Below are 19,782 nucleotides of genomic sequence, written 5' to 3' on the forward strand. Positions count from 1 at the left end.
ATGTCAGGAGCAAATTAAAACAATTGAAATGAGCATCCATAAATGTATTAATGTAACAAAACAATTCAACATTGCTTAATTTTTTTTATTTCAGAAAATCTCTAGATAGGTAATTTTTACCTAAGCCAATATTTTTATTTATTATAATCAATTCGACAATTAAATCCTGTCGTAACGTAAAAGTATATTATTTATAAATTATACCAGAAATTAAACTTTGCATCCATACAAAATAAAGATCAATTACACCTAGGATAGTACAAACCATAGTAGTGGACACCTCAACGCTGGAGTCTTAAATATAAAGGTACAACATTATTATTTACAAATCTTCACATCAGACATTTACACTTATTAGTTATACATACATGACACTGCATTCATCGACTCCTTTTTAATCGATATTTTCATACTTATGTTCACCATCAGAACCATAACTTTTTTTAATAGTTTTATCGCTAACAATTTTAACTTATTTACATTATTATACAATTAAAAATTTATGAAATCATTCATCATAATCATAGTCATCATACTGTTCATGCTCCTCGCCATCACAGTTTGGTGGATCGGGATCCTCTTCAACTCGGGGCTTCTTTATTAAAAGACCTTGTTTTTGCAATTTTTCTATAGCCTCCAGTGCAGTTCGTTTTGAAGGGCTTATTTCAGTTTTCTCCACCCGGCTTACTTGACAGGTCTTGGCTACTTTTAGCCCAGAAATATTACCGAGTCTATTAATTTGTTGCTGTTGAGTTACTGACTGAGCTTTCATTTGTGTAGAAGTCACGACAGAGTTACCTTTCACAGTTTGACTGGTACTACAGAATTTACTCGTTTGTGAACTGGATGCGTAATGGAAGTTGGAACTGGTGTCTGCAGTCTCATTGCCGGGTATGAGAGATTCTTTTGGTTTCTTAAAACAACTAAAATGTCCCGGTGGATCTTCGTTCCCAGGCCTTTTCAAAGTCTGATTTACAACATTAGGTGAAATTTTTAATGGTCGCCCGACGGGTCTTGATTGACGTGGCATATTTTTAACAGGCATTCTTGGAGCATTCATAGGTCTTATTGGCGTTACACTGGGTCGCATAGGTACTAACTGATTTGAAACGGCTGGTCTCACTACTGTACTAGAGGGAGGTCGAACAGGAACCGTTTGCCTTATTTTAGGCCGTACGGTGCTAGGATTAGGCTGCCTTACTGTAAGCCCTTTTAAATTGTTAGACGAATAGATGTTCGGCATTCTCGGACCCGGCTGTGGTTTTACCATTCTAGGAGCACAGGACACTTTACTGGCATTGAAAACCTGCTGATTTACTGTAGTTTGGTTTACTCTGCGTATGGTTTTCGTAACGGTTGTGGTAATTTCTTCTATCACTGTTTCAGACTGAAAGGTTTTGACTTTAACTTCTTTGTTAACAGTATTTACTGCGCCAGATTTTGTAAATTTCTGCTGCACAGTTGGACAACTTGGACTTGATGTGCCAGGACCGGCCTTTCGTTTATTATTATGCATATTCGAAGTACTAGCTTTCTCGCTATCATTTGTAATGTCAGTTCTGTTTTGTGTAACGGGCTTACACAAACTTTGATTAGCTATGGATCCATTTTCACTAGAATTAGCGCTTTTTTCACTTATTGACTTAATTGTTATATTTTTACTAATATTTTTTAACAAGCCTTGGCTATTAGGTTTAAGATTGTCATTTAACCTAACTTTTATATTTTGACTACTATATTCATCCATATCGTCTATACCTTTTGTAAATTGCTCGTCGCCAGTATTCGAATCTTCAGGAGACTGAGACACAATCCCTTCGTTATTAGAATCATTTTCGTGGTCGATGTTATCGTCATCTTCAGTTACTTCTGTTATTTTTACTTTACCAGTGTACGGCTCCTCGTCACTATCAGTGGCATGCGCAACATTGCCTTGGTTGATATCTTGTAAAGGTTGAACAGTTTTAATATTTGGTTGATTGAATGCATTTTTTGATTTAACTGTAACATGTTGACCCAACTGTTTAAGAACATTGTTAAAATTATCGCTTTTATTTATGGTATCTTTTTTGATAAATGTTGGTTTATGAGATGAATCCAACATCTGTTCAAAATCATCATGAGAACTAAACTCCCCATCATCAGGCATTTCATATTCATCGGAAAACTGCTCTGAAAAGGTTTCTTCCTTTTTGACAACTTCTTTCAGCATTACTTGATTGTTTGAAGGTTTGAATGTTATATGTTTACTCATATTTTTGATAGCATTTAAAACGGCAGGTGAATTAACGTTAGCTTTAATAGGTTCTTTTTTTAGTTGGGTGGATTCTATTTTAGTTGTCTTTTGTTGTTCGTATTCATCATCAGAATCATCAATATTGTAAATTTCAATATCTTGGTTTAATTCCTTTGAGTGGAATGACTGTTTAACATTACCTTGCTTTATAGCACCAGACGTAATACTTGATTTCACTGTTCCTTGTTGACTAATGCTTTTATTTGTAAGGACTGGTTTTGCCGTTATATTTTTCAAATTCTTTAAAATATTGTTACTGGACTGAATGTTAGTCTTCTTGTGGGTTTCATCGTCAGTTATATTTTCATTTATGTTCCCAAACGTTTTCTTATTGATGAGTGGTGTTTGAACACTTTTTATTTTTATATTGGACTTGTTCTTCAGTCTATCCAAAGCAGAGCCGTGATTATTTTGATTTTGCTTTGGTGTACCATCTTCAAAATTGTCAAACTCACTATCATTATTTTCATCTTGAGGAACGTCTTCTTTTGTTTGTTTCATCATAGGTGACATAGGTTTTATTGTTAAGTTTTTATTAATATTCTTTAAATTTGCGAGAGCAGATTTTTCTGTATTTTTTTCGCTTTTGTTTTTATTTTTAATGGAACCATCATCGTCGGGATTATCAACATTACTGCCTTTATGTTCGTCATTAGCAGTATCTTTTGAGTGCTTTATTAGGGGTGACATGGACTTTATTGTTATATTTTTACTAATGTTCTTTAGCACTTGGGAAGTCGATGTCATGTGACCAGACTGTTCTTTACTTTTGACGCCTTTATTTTCCATTGATGTATCATCTTCCAGATTATCAAAATCACTGTCATATTGTTCGTCACTTGGAACATCTTCTTTTGGTTGTTTTAATATGGGTGACCTGGGTTTAATAGTTATGTTTTTGCTAATATTCTTTAATACGTGGGAAGACGATATATTAGGAATAGAATGTTCCGTAGCTTTGTCGTTTTTATTGTTACGTTGATTTTCAATTGATGTGTCATCTTCAGGATTATCAAAATCACTGTCATTGTGTTCGTAACTAGGAACATCTTCTAGTGAGTGTTTTAGTAGGGGTGACATGGGTTTTATTAATTTGTTTTTACTGACATTCTTTAACACGTGGGGAGCCGTAATAGGCACCGACTGCTCCTTAACTTTGTCGCCTTCACTGTTACTTTGATGTTCAATTAATGTGTCGTCTTCGGGATTGTCAAAATCATAATCATCATATTCGTCACTGCGAACATCATCCTTTGGGTGATTTATAAGTGGTGACTTAGATTTGATTGTTATGTTTTTACTTATACTTTGTAAAGCAGGCGATGTTTTACGAACAGATGGTTCTTTATTTATATTTTCAGACTTTTTGATATGATTATCCTCAGCATTGGGGGCTTCTTTTTTGTACATTGCATCAGTCTTTTCGTTACCTATTGTGCTGATTTTAGTAGTTTCTGTAACACTAATATTTTTGAGTGACTTAATAGTAATAGCGCTGTTTAAACTCTTTAATGTGTCTAAAGTATTCGTTTTTTGCGGAAGAGTACTTGGACAATTTTGTTCATCAGTTTTATCTACTTCTGATGTGAAAGTGTTAGTCCTCTTTACTTCATCACACGGTGCTGATTGGGTGATAGGTTTGATTGTTACTTGTTTTCCAATATGTTTAATTGCGTCATTCATATTATTGTCAGCCAAAACGTTATTGCTTGCATTTGTTTTTTTGACTTGTCTGGTACAATCATTATTGCTTTCATTAAATTTTGCGTTTGCACAATCTTTATCCACGGTTTCATCATGTCTATCGTCTATAGTATCTTTATCATTGATCTCCGGATTAATGGTTGGGTTTGTTTTAGGAATACATATTTGTGTGTTATATGATTTGGTGTCATCGCCTTTTTCTTCTTTTTCAGGGCTATTAGTTTCAACGTTTTCAGGGGCTTCCGTAGTATCAGCAGGGTGTTGATTTATTGTTTTTATTGTGTGGTCTGTGTCGCTATCGGGCGCTTTCTCTTGTGCAGACTTCTTTACTATTTTCAATTGACTGCTGCTTTGATTAAGTAATTTTGATAAAACATCATTTGAAGCACTGATAGCGTTTGATTTTGGCTGATTCACAATATTTTTAACCTGCGGGTTAATTTTTATAGCTTGACCTATTGATTTAACTTTTGAAAATGGTGGTTTGTTACTAGACGGAACTTTAACGGCAATACCTAGTTTTTGTAATTTTTGCAAGTCCGCAGATGATACATGTTTTCGACCTGTTTTTGGAATTTGCGGTTTTTTTACTTTAAGTTGTTTTGTTATAACCTTTGTAGGTACTTCCTCGATACCTTGGAAATCTAAATCTTCACCAAATACATCCTGGTTCATACTTAAGAACTCATCTAGAGTAATAGCTGCTTTCTTCGATTTTTTGTGCTTTTTATGTTTTTTGGATCTTTTTTCAGGCACCTGATTACTGTCCTTTGGTTCGTCCATAGCCATTTGGAGAAAACTTTCCTAGAATTTGAACAAAGTATATTAATGTAAAATTAAAGAGAAATCGTGAATTATTTACTTATTTTAACACTTTCGCTACCAACGTTTTAGTAGCGCTACTTTCGTAGCCGATTCCAGCGTTTTCCCGCTTTGTAGAGGAATGCGACTACGAACAGAGAACCCGCCGGGTTCCCGGTACTCAATGTGTTAACCTTTATTGCACAAAAGAAAACCTTACAGTACCTTTAGGCAAAGCAGAGAGATTGTGGGAGGTTTTATCACAGAATTTGACTAATAAATCGAAACAAGGTTTGGTGCTACTGCTGCAGAGTAGATGTACAAGCATATGCAATTAATTATAATATTCAAGTCTACTTTTGATAATCAAATAATAGTATAGGTACTTACGATTCCAACAGCATTAATATCAGTCTCAACATCAGGTAAACTATTCAAATCTTCAATCCTTTCCATAACCGGTGGGACAGTCTCAAGAGAGAATTCTGTTATTTCATTCTCATTCCTGCAAATCATATAGCTGATTTAGAATTAAGTGAGTTTCACAGTTGGGTGAGGACTTTAAAACCGGATATGGTGTGTAGCCCTGGCTCTTAGTACCAAGTTTCCCGGAACTCATTGGGTAATGTACGGAATATAATTTTATTACCAGTTGCTCTTTGGTGAAGGAAAAAATCACGTCTACTGAAGTAATTCCAAGATGAGTGATGACAGTATCTTTCATTTAAAAAAGTGCCTGCACCAAATCTTACAGTTAGGAGAACCTTCTTAGGTAGGATGGAGTCGATAAAAATACTAATGATGAGGCAGAGCTGTTATACATACAATTCAAAGTCTGTTAATGCATCTCTCGAGGCTGTTGGTTAATATCACAATAATGGAATGTAGGGCTTACATTTCATTTGTTTCACTGTACAAATCTTCTGAAGAGTGGAAGGTGAGATGTAACTCGTAGGCATCCAAATGATAGAAAACGGCTTCACAGAGGGGACACCGTAATACATCTGTTGGACGTTGGTTCTCGTCCTCATGGTCGTCACACATATGTTTCTGTAATCAAAATATTAAAATGATTCATTATAAATTTACATACAAAAATAAAGCCTGGAAATTATAACACACAATGTTCCCCTGCGGCGGTATCATGGTTGCTTTTTTAGCAGTTTTATCACTGTTCAAATCATGCGTCACAATCGCACTTACATACGAACGTGCCAGGCATGATGACAGATGATAAAAAATCGCCCATCCTACCCCTACTGCTGGCCTATTAGAGTTAAACACCTTGAGAATTTAATATAATTCTATAATATCCCTTAAGGGGCCCACTTATTAACAGTCCGCCGGACAGTATCAGCCTGTCAATTGTTCAGAACTGTTAACTTTTTATTCTAACTGACAGGCCGATACCGTTAAGCCATGTAATGACGACACAAATACATTGAAAATGACACACGTTAAAGACAAATCTTGCAAACCTCGATCTCTTTTTGTGTACGGACGAGTCACAACATGCACCGCCATAGGTACAGTTGTACCTATACTTCGGCAGAGAGGAAATAGTACGAATGCCGTCGCCCCTCCCGGCGGTGTTGCTCGAAGCATATGGGTGTACACCCATACCCATATACACCAAACATTATTTGCGAGATCTTTAAGGGTTATCTGTGCCAGCCCCTTAACCAGGGACGGGCACAAATGAGAGTTCATATCCATTTTTCCACAGCAGGTACAGTTAGAATACAAATGTCGATTTTGATAGTTGCTATACTAACAGTAAAAATTCCAATTCGTAAAATAAAAATCATTAGGTCCTGACTGAGTGGGTGGCGGGCACAGATGGGAATACACCAACATGATTTGCGAGATATATGAGACTAAATAAATATTAGTTACCTCACTGTACATTGACCAAGACACAATTCCAATGTAAGTAGGTAATAATAGTCAGGTCAGTTTCATAAATATTGGAGTAAGTAAATGTGCTGCTAAAATTCATAAAGCATTTACAATACTTACATGTAAATTAACTTTGTTAATATATTCTTCTCCGCAGAATGAACAGTAATATACTGGCAGTAGATCCTGAAAACAATAATTCATATTTGATTTTTAGGGTTCCGGTACCTTTAAAGGAAAAAACGGAACCCTTATAAGATCACTCGTGTGTCTGTCTGTCTGTCCGTCTGTCACAGCCTATTTGCTCCGAAAACACTGGACCAATTTAGTTGAAATTTGATACACATATGTAAATCTGTGACCCAAAGACGGACCTGTAACTTAAATAAATGAATTCAAAACATAGGGGCCACTTTTGGCGGGTAAACGAGAAAATTAATAATAAAAGTTTTGCAAAGTATATTGTGTTACATGTCAAATGAAAGGGCTCATTGTGAGAATTCCAGTTTTTTAGGTTTCCGTAGCCAATTGGCAAAAAACGGAACCCTTATAGATTCGTCATGTCCGTCTGTCTGTCCGATTATGTCACAGCCACTTTTTTCCGAAACTATAAGAGCTATACTGTTCAAACTTGGTAAGTAGATGTATTCTATGAACCGCATTAAGATGTTTACACAAAAATAGAACAAAATCAAAAAAATTTGGGGGTTCCCCATACTTAGAACTGAAACTCATAAAATCTTTTTTCATCAAACCCATACGTGTGGGGTATCTAGGGATAGGTCTTCAAAAATGATATTTAGGTTTCTAATATCATTTTTTTCTAAACTGAATAGTTTGCGCGAGAGACACTTTCAAAGTGAAAAAAAGTGTCCCCCCCCCCCCCCCTGTAACTTCTAAAATAACAGAATGAAAAATCTAAAAAAAATATATGATATACATTACCATGCAAACTTCCACCGAAAATTGGTTTGAACCAGATCTAGTAAGTAGTTTTTTTAATACGTCATAAATGGTACGGAACCCTTCATGGGCGAGTCCGACTCGCACTTGGCCGCTTTTATTTTATAATTATAAAATAATTACTATCGAAGTTATTCAAGAAAATAGGCAAAAAATGACCATCCCCCCCTTCAAATGCTGGGACTAAAATTTTGAAAAAAATAGTTGTTTTGGAAATTGTTAAATATAGCGATGATTGGCTGAAAGAACTTAAGCGCCTTTAACGTCTATGGCTCTTAAGACCATTGTGAGTTCGCGGTGATAACTTAACGACGTGTTTCTTTTTTTATTTTACCAGACTACAGCAAAGCAAAAGCAGTATGTATGTTGATATATGTGGCGTTCTCACTCTGTTGTTTTGGATATTGTTAAATATAGTGATGATTGGCTGAAAGAACTTAAGCGCCTTTAACGTCTATGGCACTTAAGACCATTGTGAGTTCACAGTGATAACTTAAAGAAGTGAGTATCTTTTTATATTTTACCCGACTACAGCAAACCAAAAGCAGTATGTATGTTGATATATGTGACGTTCTCAAGCAAAAGGTTCCACATTATCGCTTACCATAAGGACGAAATTTGCTCGTATCTTTATACAAATATCCTGTCAGAGCATCCTTATGTTTAGTTCTGAGATACAAAGAGAGTGCTACTAGTATAAACGAAGTTTTGAAAGGGACATTTTTTGGTATGGAGTTAACATTCTTCTCCTAGTGAGTATTATTGTATTATTTGGTTAGGAGACACTTGTCACCACGGTAAAACAGGGCCCTGGTGTAAATTGCAATTATCCATGGTATGTATCATCACCAGCGTTCTACTCACTCTTCAAGAGGATTGGGGCTGGGCTATAGTCCCTTGCAACCTTATTTTACTTTTGGCCTAGGCTGTAGTAATGTTATTGAATAAGGAAGGGGTACTCTGGGTGTGGTACGCAAATCCCTGGGGATGCACCAGCAATTTTAAAGGGGTTCAAAAGCTTAGTAACCAGCCTTTCCGAAATACAGATTGGGGTATTTTGTGATGGGAAATGCAACCTTCTATTGCATTATCACAATATCAAAGACATGAACATAATTTCTTACTACATACATGTGACAGACTGTCTGATGGACTTGGAACTTACGTAATTGCAATGTTATGTCATGCAATAGATCTATGAAACATGCTAAACCATAGTTTTTAAACCAAGGTGTAGGGTTAGTAAAGTTAGGGCTTAGAGGCTTGGCTCTTGCTGATCTGATAACTTTTTAACAGTATAAGCTATTAGGCAGGTCCACGAAGAGCAAGGCGCGAGGCATGTCTACACTGGCCAGTTTGTGTGAGGAAATTGCCTCACACATATGCTTGCTCTGTGTGGACCCGCCTAGTGAGTCTTGTTTTTGATGGGATCTATTGATTTAACTGTAGGATTTGTACATATTCAAAATGTTGTGTTGGACTTTTATTAATTAGTAAATAGAAGGTTAAGTGACCAACAGAGGTTTCCTGCCATGAACATAGTACTGCATCGACTGCTAGTAAGTGATCATTTTTTCTTATAAAATAGTTTCATTAGTTAGTCACTGAAAGACTGGTTAGACCACAAAGGTAAGACCTACAAATTTGGAACATATACTTGTCACATGTTATAGAGCTCTGAAAGGATTTTCTATGAATTCAACCGCAAAGGGAGTGAAAATGTGATTGAAAGTTTTTTACAACATTAGTAATAATACAAACCTGATTCACCATCTTCTGTTTCTTGGAGTGTCCAATAATGGGTAGATCCGAGTCTTGTCTATGAAAGAATTTGTTGTGGTACACCATAGCAGATGCAACCACAAAGTATACACTACAGCTATCACAGTGGAAATGACTATCCTTGCTTCCGGGTACCTCCTCAGTAGCGTCATGGTTTGTATGTAAATGTTTATTATATAGGTGCTGAAAAACAGTTCTTATGATTATATTTTGATACAGTTTTTTTTGCAAAGCAATTATAAATTGATTTTAATTTTTTTAATGCTGATTCTATAAAATACCAAAAAAAAATCTTACATGAATACAACAATTATTGAGTTGACTTTATCAACTTAACACATTATAATAATAAGTAAGCCTAACCTATATTCCTTTATTTAGGAATAATATCTAACCTAACCTAACCTATATTCCTTTATTTTTAATGTTCTATTAATTGGCATATTCCGGTTGCCAACCAAATAATAAATATGTAACAAAATACCTAATAAAACTCAAGTGACAATCTTGTACTGAGATAGGTTCTGAAGAGTAGTGAAATTCATCAGATGGTTTCAGTAGTCTACTGAATATTTAATCGAAAGACAAAGTGCAAACCCGATCGTTCGTTTTATTGCCTTTGCTAGATAATACTTACGATAGAGATAAGTTTTAAAGTGTGAGGTTATGTGTCACACTTGCCACACAGGCTTACCTTCATCGTGAAGAGCTTCCCGCACCAAGGACAGAAGTACTTCGCATCGTGCTCCGGGTGGAGTTTATGCTTGTGAGTTATGGCCTTAGATATTGTTGGAAACACTTCATCGCACACATCGCAGTTCACCATTTCTGACGCGTCGTTCGACTTTTCATTCGCAAACGGCGCCTCATTCTGAACACGGCTTTTGGTCTTGATGCTTTCATTAAACTTAGGATCACCATGTTTCCTGGTACAAACATTAAATGATTAAATACCTATCCAATAAGATATAAATAAACATGATAACATTATACAATTAAAATTATATGAAGTCGATGTACCTGAAATGAATTTGTAATTCGTCCTTATTATCGAACGTTTCCTTGCACAAAATGCAGTTAAATTCTTCTGCTGAAGTCATAACGGCAAATCCGTAAATAGTGCAATTTCTTCAACGTTGTATTTACCCCGAGGCTTCTACAAATTTACATGAAACATCCATAACACTGAAGCATTTCATTTAACTATAGTTACTGGAAAGTACATTAATTATATAATAACTAACTGATTGTTATCTCATAATAATAGATTTATTGCATATTTATTTTATGAAATAAACTTTAAATTCCATCTCATTACAATGAAAACACAACAAGCAAGCCATTTTGTTTTTGTTTCAGAAGAATTAAATGTTGTGGCAACACAGAGAAAACTATTTTTGCCTAATAGGAATGTTTAAGCTACACATTTAATAAGCTGCAGTTATAATTTTGACTCATTAGAACATGCAGAGCTATCATGATACACGTAGTGATTATATGCTCTTTGTCATGATCATGATATTATTTAAAAATTGAAATCTTGTAAAGCTCCCTCCAGAGTATGCGCGTGAACTCGCGATCGCTTCTAGCCGCGATTCGCTTACGAGTTGGTTAATCTGTTAAACTGTCATAACCTTCTATGGCGGCTACTTGGTTATAAACGTAGTGATTATATGCTCTTTGTTGGTTATATTGGGTGCGAACTTGATCAACAAAAAATCAATTTGACAGTTCCCAGTTTGAATCAGTGCCTTGCCGCAAACTAAATCCGATCTGGGGGGCTACCGCGAAAACCGAAATTCGCAAATTGCGGGGATCTTTCTCTTTAACTCTCAGTAAGACGTAATTAGAGTGACAGAGAAAAATGCCCACAATTGACGAACTTCGATTTTCGCGGTTATAGGCTATAGCCCAGCTGACGCTTCGGCACCATCTTGCCGCGAACCAAACTGCGAAATCGCCGTGAAGTTGTGCGAGTGTGGAGTCTACGTCAACATCGAGGTATTTTCGCTCCGCGAAGTCGCGCCGCGATTCACGCGCATAGTCTGGAGGGGGCTTATCGTGTTGGAAAAATGTGCCAATACTTCCCAGTATTTTTATATGTAGAGCTGTACTTGAATTTGAACCATGTATGTAGACTGGTTATTTTGCTTTTTAAACGGACTTGTTCTTTCTCAGTCATGGTGGATTCGGTAGCTAGCCGCACTGCATAAAAAATACAATGGCTATTGCCTATTGTTAAACAGATTAAGGTCTGAGCCGAAAACATCCCGTCAGAAAATTTCAACTACTTATACATTTTTGCCTCCTGCTGTGTCGGTAAAATAAATCTTGTCGTTACCGTGGACGACCATGATATGGTATAAAACTTTCTAATCACTCTTCCCGACAAGCGCCAAAACTTTACAATTGATTTTCGAACTACTTGTGAAGATTTATATGTACGTTCCACAATATCTTTCAGGTATAACTGACATTACAATTAACGGAAAATGTTGAAGCAATTGACCACATCTACGTTATTCTGCGCGATACGCGCATATTCCAACGCAGCAGGAAAAATAAAAGCACGCAAATATGTGCTAACAAAATATTTCCAAGGGGAACCAAAAAAAAGCGACTTTAGAATTTTTGAAGAAGAACTCCCGGAAATAAAAGATGGAGGTGAATATAATATGAGTACTAATACAAAAAACAATATTTAGTTTTTGTTCTAATTAAATCATTAGTTACTTATTTAACTCCAAAAACTGTTAATCTTTTACAGAAATATTAACGGAAGCAGAATATTTAAGTGTTGATCCTTACATGCGCGCCTACATGATTGGATACAAATTGCCCACTGACATGATAGGTGGCCAAGTCGCTAAGTATGGATATTATATTATTAATCATTTTATTTATTTTTGGTGTCAACAACAATACAAAAGCGCCAATTACATCCACACTTCCCGATATAGTTACACGGAATATAAGCACATCGTTAACAATATTTGATATGTAAAAAATCTTTGTCTCTAATTGCCAAAAATGTTCAATGTTTGATATTTTTGCATATGAACCAAATGTAAAAAAACATTTCAAATATTGTTAACGATGTGCTGATATTTGGTGAAACGGAAAAATACTCTTGCTCGGGGCCGACGTCGGCGTCGGGCCTGGGCGGGTACCGGGAAAATCGTAATTCGTCAATTGCGGGCCCCCAGATATCAGGGGGCCTACCGCAAAAACCGAAATTCGCAAATTGTGGGGATCTTTCTCTTTTACTCTCACTAAGACGTAATTAGAGTGACAGAGAAAAATGCCCGCAATTGACGAACTTCGATTTTCGCGGTTATAGCCCAGACCTGATAAAGTGTGGATGTAATTGGTAATAAAAAGTTACATGTAACTTAAGAGCGCCATAGACCTTGCAATAAGTTGCATGCGATTTTTGATACGCTGCCGACCAGTGTTGGCCGTAATTGTTAATTCTAATTAACCATTGAAAATGAAAATGAAAATGAAAATGAAAAAATGATTTATTTAGGTATCAAAATTGCAGCTTATTACACAGTAGAAAAGTATTACATTTTTAGAAGCATTCTATTGTTGGAAAGCCTAGGAATAGTGTCCTGAGCCCTAAACTAGGTAAACCTGTCTTATAGGGATCAGGGAACCACCGCTATTTTTAGAAATGCAGCAAAGGTTAGTTGGTACACAAATCTAAAAATTGGATAATAATTTTGCTTAATTAAGTATATACGTATACAATATCAGTAATGTGTGTGTGTGTGTGTGTGTGTGTGTGTGTGTGTGTGTGTGTGTGTGTGTGTGTGTGTGTGTGCTTGTGTGATGAACTTTTCATTATATATTATTAATTTATCATACATATACCTACTGCTGGTTGTTGGTCAACAATAGCCCTTACGTATATAGTTACGTATATAAGACTATGAGTGGTTGCAATATTTTGATTAGATCGCTTTTTAGGGTTCCGTAGCCAAATGGCATAAAACGGAACCCTTATAGTTTCGCCATGTCCGTCTGTCTGTCTGTCTGTCTGTCTGTCTGTCTGTCTGTCTGTCCGAGGCTTTGCTCCGTGGTCGTTAGTGCTAGAAAGATGAAATTTGGCATGGATATATAAATCAATAAAGCCGACAAAGTCGTACAATAAAATCTAAAAATTTAATATTTTTTAGGGTACCTTCCCTACACGTAAAGTGGGGGTGAAATTTTTTTTTTGCTTCAACCCTAGAGTGTGGGGTATCGTTGGAAAGGTCTTTTAAAACTAATGAGGGTTTTCAAGAAACATTTTTTGATAAAGTGAATATATTCGGAGATAATCGCTCCGAAAGAAAAAAATAATGTGTCCCCCCCCCTCTAACTTTTGAACCATAGGTCCAAAAAATATGAAAAAAATAGTGGAAGTAGAGCTTAAGAAAGACATTAAATGAAAACTATAGCGGACATGATGAGTTTAGCTGTTTTTGAGTTATCGCAAAAAGTTTTCCCTTCATAGTAAAAAGACTTATTTTAATTAGGTACTAATTATGCAAATTTGCCTATTTGTTTAACTCAGGTGAAAGGTACCGTTTCATCCCTTGGTTAACAATTTACTATACTTTAAGCTCCAGCAGTTTAGCTTATTGTGACGGAAGAGTAACTACGGAACCCTACACTGAGCGTGGCCCGGCATGCTCTTGGCCGGTTTTTATTATTGATAAGACCAACTGTTACAAGATTATTTTACCTTTAGTACGAAGAAGAAGAAAAACTTATTTAAATGCTTATCTTACAGAATCAATCTAGCCAATATCCTTACAATTTCAAGGAGTTTTTCAGTGTTAGCGTAGTTTAGGGTCAGAGTCCAATTACGGATATTTTTTATCAAGCAGTGTTTATTATCATTTTGAATGTATAAACATTCGTTGACTTTGTTATAAAGGAGGGGTACAAGGAAGTCAAGTTGACGACGATAAAAAACTGTATTGTGCGCAACTGAGTCGAACACTTTATGTTTTCTACGTCCACCTAGGCGACGTGCGCTTTGATTAGAGACGTATTTGTGTTGTCTTAGACAAACACGCTCAATATAAAGTTGACGGACTGATAGGACCCGAGCTATGGAGTAAAGTGTTCTAGTGCAAAATCTAATCGGTTTAAAGAACATGACCTTTAGAATCGCTCTTTGTACACGTTCTAATGGAAGCAAGTGTGTTTTAGCAGCACCGCCCCAGACCGGTATGCAATAAGTAAGAAATGATTGTGTTAATGCTATGTAGACCGATTTAAGAAAGTGTGGGTCAGAAACACGCCTTATTTTTTTGAAAATGAATATTAGCTTGCGAATACGGTCTGACAGATAGCGAATATGCCTTGACCAAGAAAGATCTCGGTCAACTATCACTCCCAAATATTTGGTTTGATCATTAACAATTGCATTAACCATTCATTCCGCAATAGGGTTGTTTCCATCTACAAATCTTAGGGCAGAATTGTATCCCAATATATTCTTTTGGATTATAAGAACATGTTAAACTAGTTTTAGCGGACCTGTATGACCATATTTTTGTAAATATTGAATTTAAAATATCTTTTGGCACACGTCACGTGACCAAACTCGAAACGTCATTGAAGATTCTGATGACGTCACAACTCTCGGATTGACACAGTTGACAGTTAGGCGATAAACAACAAATGACAAATGTCAGTTGGCAGTTCGTATCTTCTACGTGCGTATGTAGTTATGTGTCAAACCGTAAACTGTGACGTCACACAATTTTCAAAGAGCCTTTTGGGCGCGAAAGCAACTGTCAAAATATATTTTGTTAATTTAACATATTTAAAGCCGTTTTTAGTATAAAAGTAGAATTTTAGGGCAACTGTTAGTTAATATAGAACGTAATACGAGCGTTTCAAAAAATTGGAAACAATCCTATTGGTTAACTGCATTAAGGTTAATTGGAATATTTTTGATATGTAAATTAAAATTAAATTAATTACAATTACTCTCAATTGCATTAATGTTTAATGGAATACAATAATTTCGTAAATAATTAATGTTACTATTTACTTGAAAGCATATTAATACAAGCTATAGTGAATTATAAAATAGTGATATTTTAAAATGCTCTGCTCTTCCAAGTGCTCATCAAGACGAGTCAGATGACCAAAACAGCGTGTGCCTATGTTGCACCAAACCTGAGTTTCACTATGTACTGCCAGGGTTCAGCATTACCTCTATCTTGGATACTGCTCTTCCAAGTGCTCATGAAGACGAGTCGGATGACCAAAACAGCGTGTGTCTATGTTACACCAAACCTGAGTTCCACTAGGTAATGCCAGGGTTCAGCATCAGCTCTATCTTGGATACTGCTCTTCCAAGTGCTCATCAAGACGAGTCAGATGACCAAAACAGCGTATGTTCATGTTGCACCAAACCTGGGTTCCACTAGCTACTGCCAGGGTTCAGCGTTAACTCTATCTTGGATATGTACTGCTCTTCCAAATGCTCATCAAGACGAGTCAGATGACCAAAACAGCGTATGTTCATGTTGCACCAAACCTGAGTTCCACTAGCTACTGCCAGGGTTCAGCGTTAACTCTATCTTGGATATGTACTGCTCTTCCAAATGCTCATCAAGACGAGTCAGATGACCAAAACAGCGTGTGCCTCTGGTACACCACACCTGAGTTCCACTAGGCTCTACCAAGGTTCATCAGAAGGATGAGTAATATATACTCAAAACTTATATAAGTTCAGTCTTGCAGACCATTAATCCCTTGGACGCCTTTTATAAAACTACGATATTTATTCTCTTTAATTATTAATTATTAATCACGTTTTTAATTTTCGTTAACTATTTATTTAATTTTTAATGGTTTGTTAAGCCATTGGTGTTAATGCAAATTAAAGTTAATTTCAATTAATAATTAATTTTCCTTAATTGTTAATGGTTAATTGTAATTTACCTTTTTAATGGTTTATTGCATTATCGACTGTTCGAATTTAATCTTCGTGCAGCTCGGCCTTCGGCTTCGTAACGAGATCAATGTGGTTCGGTTCGTCGTAGGCCAGAATCCCTATTATAGCATTCCATCAACAACACACAAATTTTGCATTTTGTACGCGGTGTCATTGTGGTGAAACTTTCCATTTCGCCTTTTACACAAATATTAACCATTATTCTGTCCGAACTCGTAACTCGCTTCTTCTAACACCGTAGTTTATATGGATTTATGAATTGGAATCACCCCATCTACGCTATTCCCCACGTATTTGCGTACCAGAGCCATACGCGCTCTTTTTTACAAATCTCTTCCACATTTATCATTTTGGCGCTCCCCTACCATTTCGCGCCTAGAGCGGCCGCTCCACTCGCTCTACCCTAAGACCGGCCGCCCTGCGAATTTGAGGCACGACACTCCTCGGACCGCCAGGCCGTAGGCGGTGACCCACGTCGCCCACGCCTAGCACCCCCTCTGAGCACATGCAACATATTGATGAAATGGGAAATGTGACAAAAACCGCATGTGATTTCTTGCAGGGTGAGTGAAGCCCTTTAAGTTGTAATCAGTGAAAGCCCTATAGCCAATATTACCTTTATTCTTTTTATACGAGTATTATCAATGTTAACTTTTTACAATTTCAGAATAATTGCGAGCCGTAACGATCAGTACCCAGTTGGTAAATACGTGGCTGGTTCATTTGGATGGCGCACACATACCATTTGCAACCCTAAATCATCATCCTACTTAGGATTTATGCCTATCACTCTATTGCCTGATATGAGCCCACATCCAATTTCGCTTGGATTAGGAGTACTTGGAATGCCAGGGTAAGAACAAACTTTTAAAAGTGAATATACTTACAAGTTTACTGGAACTTCTACATTATGACAGTTTTGTTTTTAGTAATACAGCATATTTTGGAGTTAAAGAAATATTATACCCAAAAGCAGGTGAGACCATTGCCATTACTGGAGCAGCTGGTGCAGTAGGTTCCCATGTTGGACAAATCGGAAAAATATTAGGTAAGGGAAATGCACTATTTTTTAAGCTGCCTGCCTAAGCATTAAAATTGTAATCATATATGATGTCAATTTATTTATGTCGTTTTTTTGTATTATTAGGCTGTCGTGTGATTGGGTTTGCTGGTACAGATGAAAAATGCGAATATTTGCAGAAGGAGTTGGGTTTTGATCACGCTTTCAATTATAAAACTGCTAACATCAAAACTGCATTGAGGGAAGGAGCACCGAATCGCATTGACTGTTACTTCGATAATGTATGTTTTCAACTTTTCAATTCTTCTTTTTTTTATTATTATGAATTTAGAACTATTTATTGACAATAACAATATACATAATGGATATATACAGATGATTACTATAACTAGCTTATATCTAAAATAGGCCCTTGAGGCATTGTACCAAGGATGCTGGCGGCATTTCCTCGTTGTATCGCAATACTGATACGTTGTGCGAGGAAGCCGCCAGCTCTTCGGTCACCAGTTACGTCAACCAGACGTTTCGCGATTTCTCCAAAAAACTTGTGCGCGCTGGGACCCCATGGAAATTCTTCTTTGAATTAAATATGATACTCTTAATGTTTGTATTTTGATACTAATTTCATGTAAATATTTGTTAAACTTTATTGTAGGTTGGTGGTGAAATTAGTTCAACTATTATGGGTCACATGAACAAATACGGACGCGTGGCAGTTTGTGGTTCTATATCGTCGTATAATGACACGGCTTTACCAAAAGGTAAGTGTTGAAAACGACGCACGCGACTTAAAAGTACACCTAGTTGGTTACAAAATTCTGTTACTGCAATAATCTTTATCTACATAAAATATACGAACGAAAGTTGAATAAACTATATATTAAAATGAAGTACACAAAATCAGGAATTACATATGACAATAGAGTCAAGATTTGTATGGGGTTTATCACAGGCTTTCTCCTCAATAACCTGCCATATGGCATAATCCAGGGGCTGGAGGACGGCCAGTCTTCGTGGGCAATAAAATCAATTTTGTTCCTTCGAAACCAGGCTTCAGTTGTTTTTGGCTTATGTGCAGGAGCTGAGTCCTGTTGAAAGACATATCATGGCTGGTTTTGAAATAGGGTGTGGCTTAAGGGCTTCATTATTGGTTCGAGAAAGGTTTCCTGGTAAACTTTGGTCCCAATTTTCACACCTTTTTCACGGAAATGAACCTGTGTTAGCTCTGAGTATGACACACCCAGCCAAATCATCACATAAGAGGGATGATGGCCTCGTTGCACTCTCGGAACAGCTGCAATCATCTCTTGACTGTTTTTTGCATACACTCTGGCGGTTACAACATTCTTCAATGGTAAAATTTTTTTCATCTGTAAATAGTATTTTTCGGTGGCCATTTTGTGCGTACCGCTTCAATAGCACGCGACTTCTCTCTAGCCTCATAGTCTTTAATCGTCCATTAAGCAAATGACCTTTTTGTCTGCGGTAAGCGTGTAGGCCAAGGTCTTCATTGATAACTTTTTTTAGGGAGCTTCTCTTCACAGACATCTGTATTGCCAACAACTTTTGCTGCCGGACGGGGTTTCTTGCGATTCTCGCCTTCACTGCCTTTATTAGAGCTGGGGTCCGAACGGTGCGTGGTCTTCCAGACCTCTTGCGGTCAGCGAAGCTCTGAGTACTATTGTATCTATTAATTGTGCGATAAACAAATTGTTTGTTGATTATTAGGTTTTCAAACAACTTCAAAATCATGTTTGGCGGGTGCCCACATTTGTGCAACGCAATTACTGCGATACGAGTCTCTTTTAGGCCCCAATTCATTGTAGATACGACGAGATAAGCGTTATGTGTGGTATATAATTATAAGCTCACAAATCCACCACATTATGATATTTTTTATTTTTTCGGTAGCATACAATGTTTTAACAGAAATAAAGAGGTTGCAAATCGAGTAACATAATTTAGTAACCAACTAGGTATATATCTTTTATTAATTTTATTGTACAAATTAATGTTTGGGTTAATATTTTGTTCTTCTAGTGACCATACTACAACCATCAATCGTGTTTAAAGAACTAAAAGTAGAGGGGTTTTTAGTAAACCGGTGGCTTGATCGATGGGACGAAGGAATCAAAGCTAATATGAACTGGCTGCAGGAGGGAAAAATTAAATATCAAGAGAAAGTTTACAATGGTTTTGATAACATGGTTGAAGCGCTGGTTGGAATACTGAGAGGAGAAAATACTGGAAAAGCTGTTGTAAAAGTAAAGTAATCAATATTGTGTTGTAATAAAACGTTAGTTTACATGTATAAAGAATTGATTAAATAAATCCGATCCCTTAAAATAA

The 19,782-nt window shown here is 36.5% G+C and overlaps 2 protein-coding genes across 5 annotated transcripts; one reads left to right on the forward strand and one right to left on the reverse strand.

Moving 5' to 3' along the window:
• Nucleotides 1-29: 29 nt before the first annotated feature.
• LOC133524322 (protein PFC0760c-like) lies at nt 30-10,907 on the reverse strand. Of its 2 annotated transcripts, XM_061860261.1 has the most exons (8): nt 10,690-10,907; nt 10,466-10,601; nt 10,140-10,371; nt 9,425-9,628; nt 6,821-6,886; nt 5,697-5,851; nt 5,192-5,306; nt 30-4,804 (listed from the first exon to the last, which is right to left on the reverse strand). In XM_061860261.1, exons 2-8 carry the CDS (start codon nt 10,543-10,545, stop codon nt 509-511), a joined length of 5,148 nt encoding a protein of 1,715 aa, XP_061716245.1. In that variant the 5' UTR covers nt 10,546-10,601; nt 10,690-10,907; the 3' UTR covers nt 30-508. The 2 variants fall into 2 exon arrangements, with proteins under 2 accessions (XP_061716245.1, XP_061716244.1); XM_061860260.1 differs by having other exon boundaries at nt 10,466-10,907.
• LOC133524325 (prostaglandin reductase 1-like) lies at nt 10,079-19,782 on the forward strand. Of its 3 annotated transcripts, none has more exons than XM_061860266.1 (8): nt 10,079-10,211; nt 11,910-12,109; nt 12,213-12,315; nt 17,080-17,265; nt 17,342-17,460; nt 17,560-17,714; nt 18,089-18,194; nt 19,474-19,782. In XM_061860266.1, exons 2-8 carry the CDS (start codon nt 11,938-11,940, stop codon nt 19,704-19,706), a joined length of 1,074 nt encoding a protein of 357 aa, XP_061716250.1. In that variant the 5' UTR covers nt 10,079-10,211; nt 11,910-11,937; the 3' UTR covers nt 19,707-19,782. The 3 variants fall into 3 exon arrangements, with proteins under 3 accessions (XP_061716250.1, XP_061716253.1, XP_061716252.1); XM_061860269.1 differs by lacking the exon at nt 10,079-10,211 and adding an exon at nt 11,138-11,446; XM_061860268.1 differs by lacking the exon at nt 10,079-10,211 and adding an exon at nt 11,471-11,574.

Source organism: Cydia pomonella, chromosome 13, assembly GCF_033807575.1.
Source record: "Cydia pomonella isolate Wapato2018A chromosome 13, ilCydPomo1, whole genome shotgun sequence".
In the NCBI taxonomy this organism is placed as follows: Eukaryota; Metazoa; Arthropoda; class Insecta; order Lepidoptera; family Tortricidae; genus Cydia; species Cydia pomonella.